Below are 10399 nucleotides of genomic sequence, written 5' to 3'. Positions count from 1 at the left end.
TGGTTTACTCTCTAACTTCAGTCAAAGGCTATAAATTGTGTTATTTAACCACAGAACACAATTATGTTCTGGCCCTTTCAGAACATTTGCCTGTTGCATTATGGCACAGTGAGCATGCAAATATCACCACCCTGAGTGTTTGCATCCCTACCACTGGACCTTCTCTGGGGATGGATGGCTGCAGGAACAGGCAGAGCTGCAGGAGAGGTCACCAAGGCCTGCAGAACTCATGGTTTAAAGGTTGTTCTGGGACAAATCCAAAGGAATCAGTGGGACCCAGGTGGGCCACCCCTGTTGGGTTGCCCAGTGACTGCCAGGGACAATTGGCTGTGCAGAGCTTTATCACCATATTTCTTCCATGCCTCAAAAGGCAAGCATAGAGCAACACCACAGGATGCCTGAGTGCCACCAAACCACAGAAAATTCTGCAGAGCAAAAACAGATCTAATCTGAATTCCTCTCCTAACCTCTCAGTTTCTGTGCAAGGAGTTGTGTTCACCCTCCACTGCCCAGGTGGCTGTGGCTCCTGCCTGCCCTGGGAGCTGCAAACCCAAGGGAAGATCCATTTCCCCCTAACAGCAATTTCCCCTCATTAAAGCTCTCCCCAGCCCTGTTCCCTGAAGGACACTCAGATATCTTTGCTGCCAAAGCTCACTGACACTCAGATGCTCACAGTGAGGAGGTACCTGGCTGCTGCATCCAAGGGAGGTTAACTCCAGTGGTAAGCAGCTGGGAGAAGGGAATTCCCAGCACAGGTCTGGGAGAGGACAGGTGCCCTTCTCAGCTGAAATCTGAGACTGTTTTTTTTTAATTCCCTCATTTAACTTCCTGAGTGCCCAGTCAGAAAGCTGGGCTGCACCAAGCTCAAGAGAAATGCCTGGGGACACCTGGCTGCTGCTTCCCACTGGTTCCTTCATTCCACCTCCTGCCCACCATGAAATACAGAGCTAAACAGAGGTTCCTGCTCTGGCCACTGCTCCCAGGCCCTCCAGCCCCAGCCATCTGCATGGGCAGAGCCCTCTGGGGCTGGAGCAGCTCCCAAGGCAATCGTGCTGCATCCTAGGGTTTGTCAGCTGCACCCCATCCTAGCCCTTGTTCTCCCAGCTGCTTCAGCTAACTCCAGCTGAGCCACACAGATCCCTGGGCCAAAGTCCTGGGGCCTCACTGTGCATCCTCCTTCCTGGGAAAGGAACAGATCCTCCTTCGTGGCTGATGGGTGCCCCACCCCATCCTCCTCCATGCCTCCTCCTCCTCCCCTCCTTCCCTTTCACACCCTGAAATCCCAGCTAACAGCCATTCCCACATTGCACCAACTACTGAACAGCAACATCAGGGGCTCGGGGATGACCTGAGTCTGGGACAGCTGGGCTGGCTCCTGGCACAGAGACCATGGGGTTTAACTGACTTAGAGCTGCCCTGCAGAGAAACCCACAGAGCCAGCAGCTCCTCCTCACAGTCCTGTGGGCTGCACACCCACAACAGCCCCAGCACCCAGTGCACACAGCCCCAGGTGCGCCAGCTGGGAGCAAACCCCTGGCAATGGCCAAGCTGAGAAAGGCTCTGGGAGCAAAGGATGTCCTGGTACTGCCCTACCCTGCAGCTGAGGGGCTCCTGGCTTTTCTAAGATCATGTCAGCAGCCCAGGCACAGCTGATTTACAGCCCAGGAGACATTTCCAAAGCAACAGCTGAGAGTCATCACCACCTCTGTTTCTTTGAAAACCTCTCTTCTCCTTCCTCGAGCCCATGCAATGGGTGTGGGTCTCCCTGGCAGGAGCACAGCTCAGTTTGCACTCATGGGGAGCTCCCAGAGCTGCCTGCTCCACCTGAGCACAAACTTTGGGTACCACAGGGGCTCCTGGGTGTCCAGCCAGCCCAGGAGCTGCACCAACCACATAGTGACCCACAATCTTTGTAAACATGAAACATGCAGTTGGAAATGCCTCATTCAATGTTTTGTTGTTATTTTTAAAATAAAGCTCACCAGGACTCTTTGCCTCACCATCATACACAGGCGGAGGTGTTTCCACCCAGCCATGCTGCACAGGACCTGACAACAGCAAAGCCTCAAGGGGTTCAGAGCCCCAGGCTGAGGCAGGGAAAAGCAAAGGTGAGAGGGATTTACCTTTGGAGGGGGGAGGTCTGGCAGGCTCTTCTGAGGAGGTGACAGATGCAGCCCTGAGTCTCCATTGGTCAGGGAGTTCTTCTGATCCAGCACTGCAAGGCAGAAGCAATGACACAGATGACAGTGGCCTCTCCCAGCAGAGCACTCACTGCCCTGGGCTGTGCTGAGCAGCAGGGATGCTATTCCAGTGGGGAGCACAGTGACAATTACAGGCAGGACTGAGGGCCACCGTGGCATTTCTGGCCATGGCCAGGAACGTGGCACTGGGAGACCCAGCTGACCTCTGGTTTTAGGGCATCTTTTCCCTTCTGGAGGGAATACTGTGAAGGCCAGACCCACTGCTGAGACCTTAAAGGGTCTGGAGAAGCAGCATGGGCAGACACCACACAATGTATGGAAACCCATGGCAGTTCAGTCCTTGCCAGCTCTGATCCCTGCAAGCAGACAGGTCAGTGACTGCGCCTCTGCTACCTTTCCCAAAAATGGGTCCAGCAACAGCCTGCTCCCAGGGCAAACTGCAAAGGTGGCTGCCCAGCTAAGTGCACAGTGGTTTATGTGATCACTGCTCAAGGCCAAACTTGTGGCAGCAGAACTGCTCCAGGTGATCCGTGTCTGCCTCTGGAAAGTCACTTTTTCCAAGCAGCTGAATCAGAGTGATTTACTATCTGGAGGGTACATTGAAGGCCCAGAAAACTTGTGTTCAGTCCCCTTCTGCTACCACAGAGCTCCTGGGTGGCCTCAGTGAGTGCCCAAATCCCATGACCTGTGAGATAGCGCAGTGATGGATGTACCCCCTCCTTCCCCAGCACACAGGCCAGCATCACAAATCACAGACTGTTCCCTTACTGGGGTGGGAGGGCAGGAATATTTTTCCCTAGACAAGCATTAACATTTTGCAGGTGTCCTCTAATAAAGATGCCTCTCTAAAAGCTGCAGCTTGAAGAGGACTTAGAAGAAGGAAGGAAAAAGAAAAACCATCCAAAATCTTGCTGAAATTCACATCTGTACTAGCTGTTACTTATCTGTGCTCTCTGTTCCTTGTAAAAGTGAATGTCACCTGGCATTTGGGATAAGAGGGTCACTGTGGCCACACCAGGAGCCCTTCACACCAGTCCCACCTCCCAAACTCCTGCCCCTTTGTGCTGACTTCCAGAAGGAGATGGCATTTGGCTCACTGAAGAGCCCTGTGCACTTGCAGGGTGGACACTTGCTGCATTTCTAGGGTAAATGGGATCCATAAATAATGGTGCCTTCATCACCCAGCGCATGAAATTCAATTACTGGGCCACAGGAAGGCATCTCAAAAGCTGTGTCTGTCCTGCTTAAATCCTTACCACTGGAATTGCAAGTAGAAAAGAGGAGCAGGGAAATACATTTTTGTGCAGAAATTGTGTATTTTAAAGTTTGGAGGGGGGGCTTTTGGAGGTGATGGGCTTTGGGAAGCATTTCACCCTGTGCTGCTGGAGCACAGCCGGTGTGAGGAAGAAGCTCTGCAGAGCATGAGAGGTCCTGTCAGCTCAGGCTCAGAAGTGTGGTCCCCAGTCCCATTACAGACATGGAATTGCAGAACATAAAAGGGACAGAGGGAGCTGTATCATCACTGGAAGATCAATATCACACCAGTGGGCACTTGGCCCCCTCCACCCACTCAACCTGAACCTGCAGGCACCTCTCCATCCAGGCACAGAGGCAGGACCAGGGCTCTGCACCCAGCTGCAGCTGGGGCTAAGACCCCACACCTGTGTCTCACTGACTCCAGCATTCCCAAATAACTCAGCAGTTTTACTTGGAATAGGGAAGTTGTTGAAAACAGAAAGAGAGAAGCGCCAGGTCCCACAGGGAGTGACTGAGTGGGCAGGGTCATGGCCCTGATAGGGAAAAGTCTGAAACAAAAGAACCACCTCTAAAAATAAATTGTCTGAAATTTCCCCTGTGTTTGAGCATGGTGGAGCAGTGCAAGCTCTGCTTTATCCACCCAAACGAGAACTTATATAAAGAGATGTTTCTGTGGCTGCTCAGCTGCTGGGAGGCTGTGTGATCCCATTATGGAGCATTACAGCATCACCCAGAGGGCCCTGTCTGGAGGTCACACTGGGGCCACACGTGTGAGATGGGAGCACATCCTGTCTTCAGAGGCATTTGAAGTTAGCCCAAGTTTGGCTGCAGGTAGTTTAAAGAAAAAATCAAACCAAATAAACAACAAAAAAAACCCCAAACAAAACAAAACAAACCACCACAAAGAAACAAAACCAAAACAAACAACTGTGGAAGTGAGACAATCCCAACTATTGCAGGACCAGCACACCAGCAGCAGGCTGCACTGATGAGCCCTTGTCTCATCCCTCTGCATTGGAACCTCTGGGGCAGGATCAGCCCCTGACTAGGTGTGCATTTAAAAATGTGTGTCACTAATTCTCTCCCTCCATGCAATTATCAGCAACCTCTTTCACAGTGAACTTCAAAGAGGAAGAACATTTTTAGACAATTATGTTCTTTGCCGTGTTACAAACCCAAAACCCGGGAAAACTAAATTGGAAATGAGTATTTCACCTAGGTTGGATTCCTCAGCCTTTACTCTGCAGAGCTCCCACACCCCAGGGAGATGGAGGAGCTCTGCCCCTGCAGATGGTGAGGGCTGAGCCCAAACTCACCTCACAAGGCTGTGACAGCACAGACCCTCTGGGCCAGGGCAGAGCAGCACAGCAAACCAGAAATACACTTTCAAGGTCTCAAAGATGCAAATAGCGACTTGCTTTGTGGCCAAAGAAAGCATGAAGGCTTCCTTGAATATTTCAGACACTGGAGCTTCAAGCCTTAGAAGGCAACATTTTTATCCCAAAATAAAGCCCTCCAAAGTGCTACTTCCAGGAATAACCTCACAGCATTGGCAAGGACCACTATTTCCAAGGGAATGTTATGAAAATGGCCCTTCCACAACCAGCAGCTGCTTCAGGCCTCAGAGCTGCCAGAGCAAGGCTGTAACCTTGTGTGCCTTCATCATCCCCTGAGACACAGTGAAACCATTAATCTTCAGCTCCCTACCTTTGTCTTGTTTCTCTTGGTCACCCTGCTGTTTATGGACTGTCACTTTGTTCATATAAATATACTCCTCATCACCACCTGCAAAACAAAGGGAAAAGTGAACTCTTTACCCACATGCTGCTTTCACACTGCTAAGTTTTTCCAAAAAGGCAGATGTAAAAAGTGTCTCTGCTGAGCACATTTGGAGAGAGCATGTTGGTTGAGGCAACGTGCAGGAAAAACCCCAAGCAATAATAAAAAGCAGAAAAATTAAGTGCTTTATGGTCAGGAAATTCCGTAAGTTAAAATTTCTACTTAAACATTAACTTGGCCAAACAGTACATCCTGTGTATCTTACAAAGTGGATTAAATAAACTTAAGGTTTAATAAAGAAAACAGAAAGGATCAGGAATCTTGGGAATCCTTTGCTTGTAAAGCTGGACACATAACTATAGTAATTTTACATAAACAATTAGAGGTCACTGCAAAAATAAACTCAGTTTCATTTTCTCCTTCTAATTTTCATGTCTCCCATTCCCACCAGCTGCCAGGAAAATGTTGCTTCAGGCCCCATAGCAATTCCCATGACAGCCCAGCACCCCATCCTTGGTTTTCCTCATCTGTACCACTGGACTTGGTGTAGACTTTCAGAAGGTCAGAGAGGAAGCTCTTCTTCACCACAGCAGTGCTGCTCAAGTTCTCCTTGTCCAGTATCCTCAGAAAATCTTCAAGTTCTGTGAGCAGCTGCTCGAGAGCTACAACAGAAACAGAGACAACTGTTGGCAAAGCAGCTGGCTGGGGTGTGTCAAAAGAGGACATATGTTAATTCCATGATTTCCAAAATCCTTTGCTTTTTCTGCCCAGGAATAGTTCATATTTAATTTTCCAGCTTGAGCTCTGCCTCTAGCTTTGGAAAGAAAGTGAGTCTTAAACCAAAAAGTCTCCAACTTCCCTTAGTCTGTTCACACATCAGTGAAATCCCATGCAAATACCTATTCTCCTTCCATTAGGACTTCTTGCTCAAGCAAAGACAACCTGAAGAGGTTGTCTCAACAATCTCAGCATTGGGGCTGAGATTACATGAAAGCAGCTTGCAAGGTCTTCATACATGCACCTTGAGTCCTGGCAAATATCATTCAAACCTCATTTGGCTTGGGACCTACCAAAAATCCTGCTTTTTCTTCTTTCTAAGCCTCCTCCTTATCTGGGGGAGATGGGGCCCTGGCAGTCTGGTGTAGCAGGAGGTGTCCTTGCCCATGGCAAGGAAGCTGGGACTAGATGATCTCTAAGGTCCCCTCCAGCACAAACCACTCAACAATTTTATGTTTCATTCCACCATTATTTCTCTGTCTGCATTAATTTGAAAATGTCTATGTGTGTATTCCAAAAAGAAAAGGAAAAAAAAATCCCCACCTCCTCACACCCATAAATCACAACTCAGTAACTTCTCAAGCCACCTTGCTTGGGCAGCGACCACAGACCCACTGTACCATGTGAAGCTGAAGACACAAGACTCAGCAGCATCTCTCAGAGCCTCAGGAGGCCCTGCTGCACCCAAGACGTCCCTGCACATCCGGAGCCAGCAGCTGGGACAGGCACAGCGCAGCTGAGCCAGGCTAATGGGCTTGTTTTCCTCCTGAGGAGGTGCTGCACAGCCCTGCCACCAACAAATCACTGCTCTGACAGGGCTCACGCTGCAGCAACAGAACCTTAATTGCCTGCTTTTGTTCACACCGGAGTTTATCGAGGGCTAATTAGCAGCAGGGGCAGGAGGAGGAAATAACAGAGCATTATTATGTGGAGGGAGGGACAGCGTGTGGGAAAAACATCCCAAACCCAGCTGGGACTGCTCCTCCCCTCTGGAGGCTGCCCTGCTGCCCCTCTCCATGGCTCCGTGGTGCTGAGGAGCTGCAGGGATGGGCAGTGAAGCCTGGCTTGGCTACCACCACCCTGCAATGATCCCTGAGCACTGCACAGGGAGCTGAGGGATAGCTTGAGTGGGGCAGTGCTCCCCTCCCTGTACTCACAGCATCCCCACACTGCTGATCCCATGGAACCCCCGTGAGTCACAGCTCACTCCCTAGGAAAGTGTTAATTAACACTTTGGATTCATAACACAAAGCATCTGGGCAGTTCTAGGTAAAGAACTACCACAAAGAACAGTTTTTTAAAGGCAGGAGAAAGCCATCACCTTCCCACTCCTCCATCTTTAGCCACCAGGCAACCTTCCTGGGGTAGATGCATGTCAGAAGATTGATAAATAAATTACACTGTAAATGTTGCTAGCCATTAATTGAAAAAACTTGCTACTGCTCTCAAACTGAATTAATCCTCTCCAGACTGACTGTAAGCCAGCCTAATGACTCCAGATCAGTCAATAACATCTCCAGAGGAACCAACCAACTTGTAGTTATTCACACTTCATTCTATACCCTCTATACCAAATCAATTCTCTTCTGGTCTGATTTAGGAGCAGCAGGGAATGGAAAACACCTGCATCACGCTGTGTTAACTCAAAGGTCTTTGCTAGCTTCTGTTTTGCCCAGAGAAAACAAGAATCACCTCAAGAAACAGAAGCTTCTATTTTTTCCCCTAAGCTGTGAGGAAACAGGTAGCATTTGCTGATAACTACTGGATGCCAACAAGCAATGAATGGTGTCAAACCTACTCACAACTGGCTTCTCTAAAGCTTCAGGGACCCTGTTTCTCCCAAGTTTCAGGAAACTCCCCATGGTAAATCACAGCCTTGCTGTACTCATCTGCTTCAGTGGCCCACCTCAGAAAATTCAAACTGAGGTCAGGCCCTGCTGGTCAGGCCAGCTGCACAGGACATTGAAGTGTCAGGGATGGTACCAGAAACAACAGCACCAGGGACACCTAACCCTAATCTGAAGCTTCAGAAGCAGCTGCCCATGTGGATGTCACAATAGTGGGTTTGCAGGGAAGGGGGTACAATTCCCATTCCCTCCTCCACCCCCAGACTGCAGAAAATGAGTTTATTCTTCTCCCAGGCATCCACAGCTAGCACACACACAGGGCTGAGCCCTGATGAATAGCAGAGCCCATACAGTAGGTTACATTTTCCAGCCCACCAAAGCTGAACTCAGGCTTCCAGTGACTCAAAGCAGCTCATTTAGGATGTGATCCTGGGGCCACAGAGGTCAGTGGAAAGACTCTGTCAGACCTCAATGGATTCAGACTTCAGGGACTCAAGAGAGCTTAATTCTGTTCTTCTTCTGCAAGAAGCAGTCTATAAACCATCTGCTTCTATGCAAGTATCTCCCTGGCCTCAGCTGGACATTCCCAATCCAAACCTGATACCTGCAAAAAAAAAAGAAAAAAGCCAAAAACCTCCACTGACCATTCATTCTCTCCTACCAGAGGGAGAATAAGTTAATACTTAACAGAAATTGATGAGTGTAAGAAGTAAAATGAATTAATGCTAATAGGGTCTGTAAGATCCTCTGTGCAAGCCACTATCACAGCAGGTCCCAGCATAGAAACAACTGAGAACCCTTGCACATTAAAGCATCTCAGGATTCTGAGTGCTGGCAGTCACTGCTTGATCTCAGCTGCAGAGCAATCATGCTGTGCTGGTGATGTATGGATGTACCATGATCATGGCAATACCAGGCTGGTGGCTTTTCAAAGCAGCCTGAAACAAATGGCTCTCCCTCCAAGCTGCATGGTTTTGCTCTGCTTATCTTAGCAGTTCAGAAATGACAGCACATAAAGAGATGATTCTCGCTCTGCAGGGCAATAGTTACAGGTCCAAGGGACATATTTCCAAAATGGTATGGCTGTGAGCAGCAGGATGAGAGATCAGAAGTAGACAGAAGCCTAAGTCATAAGGTAGAGAAATTCTCAGATGCTTTTCTGAAACTTTTTTCCACTGCTATATTGCTCTTCTCTCACAGCACTTCTTTGTGACTTCAGCAATATTTCTGGCACCACCTCAAACACAGAGCTTCACAGATCTTACAAAAATTCAGCCCCCTTCACAGAAAACAGGGGTTACCTCTAAGGTTTGGATTGTCAGAAAAATTAAGAGGCTTGGCCAAGGTCACTGTGAATAGCTGCACTGAATCCAGTCCCCTCAAGCACCAGGATATGACCTGCTCCAGTTCCCTAAAAGCATGGCCACAGACCTGGGGTGCCATCAGAAATCACAGCACAGCTCGTGCCATGTTCTTCTCCAGGGCAAAATGACATCAGCAACTCGATAAAACCTGTAGGAATTTCTCAACCCATGATGGAGAAAGGCACAGGAGCATCACAGTCCATGGGAAACTTGAGTGATTTGCATCTGCAGTGAGGGGATGATCATCACTGAAAGGATGGTACTTTGAAATATATAAAAATATCACATCTCTCCTGATGTAATAAGGACTTTCAGGGTGGGGGTTACAGGCAGAATTACCAGCTCCTTCTTCTTGCATGCACTTAACTGGATGATGAGATATGTTCTCCCTTCTTTTACTCCAAGACAGTGGGATCCATTTTATAGAAGCTCCTGGGCTGCCCCTGAGCAGCACAGGCTCTCTCAGTTTGAAGGCTGCAACTCTGGTCTCAGCAATAAGCAAAGAGATGCTTTGAACACTGATCTGTTCCTGCAGCAATTCAGTGGCAGCAGGACAGCACTGAAAAGGGCTTCTTTTGGCAGGAGCCTGTGCCTTTCTTTGCAGACTGAAAGTCTCTTGCATTGCAGCAGTGTCTATCCCAGCTCATGAGAAGCCAGAGCCAAAAATGAAACAGCTTGCAAAGCCCTCATTGAGGAAGCGCATTCCTTGCAAAAGAGCTGCCAATTTTGCCTGACACCAAGGTCACTGAAAGGTAAATGACCATTAAACTAGATTATAAAAGCCATTCCTACCAATAACCACTGATCTCTGTCATGGTGCTACAATAACAACCTATGTCTACATCTAATTACTTCATGTCTTGGCCTTATGAGGAAATGGGAAGACAGGCTCTGAATGAACTTTCATTCAAGTGTTTCAGTAACCACTGGATTGTATTAGACCTTTTAATCTAAATTCAATTACTTATTTTATCAAGGTGGAGGGGCCCCAGCCACCGGACAAAGAACTGTAATGAGATACATCTAAAGGACAAACTCTTTCCTCTGCTGAGATGAGAGGTGAAAGATAAGGAGTATCATTTGCTAACAGGAAACTAAGGCATTGGGAGATTAAGTGATTGGTCCAAGGATATGGGCATATTCCTCAGCAGATCAGGAATACAAACTAGCTTTC

At 48.5% G+C, this 10399-nt stretch overlaps 1 protein-coding gene across 3 annotated transcripts in view; it reads right to left on the bottom strand.

The window, feature by feature from the left end:
• AFAP1L2 (actin filament associated protein 1 like 2) overlaps positions 1–5895 on the bottom strand; it is a 26267-nt gene extending 20372 nt beyond the window's left edge. For all 3 annotated transcript variants that reach the window (XM_031063464.1, XM_031063468.1, XM_031063473.1), the window contains exons 1-3: positions 5771–5895; positions 5166–5243; positions 2124–2215 (exon numbers count right to left, since the gene is read on the bottom strand). In XM_031063464.1, coding sequence (XP_030919324.1) covers positions 2124–2215; positions 5166–5220 — 147 coding nt within the window. In that variant the 5' untranslated portion in view covers positions 5221–5243; positions 5771–5895. The remainder of the gene's footprint in view (positions 1–2123; positions 2216–5165; positions 5244–5770) is intronic.
• Positions 5896–10399: the final 4504 nt, after the last annotated feature.

This window comes from Geospiza fortis, unplaced genomic scaffold, assembly GCF_000277835.1.
Source record: "Geospiza fortis unplaced genomic scaffold, GeoFor_1.0 scaffold130, whole genome shotgun sequence".
In the NCBI taxonomy this organism is placed as follows: domain Eukaryota; kingdom Metazoa; phylum Chordata; class Aves; order Passeriformes; family Thraupidae; genus Geospiza; species Geospiza fortis.
Note: the sequence above shows the minus strand (reverse complement) of the source record. Positions and strands in the feature narration are given on the sequence as shown.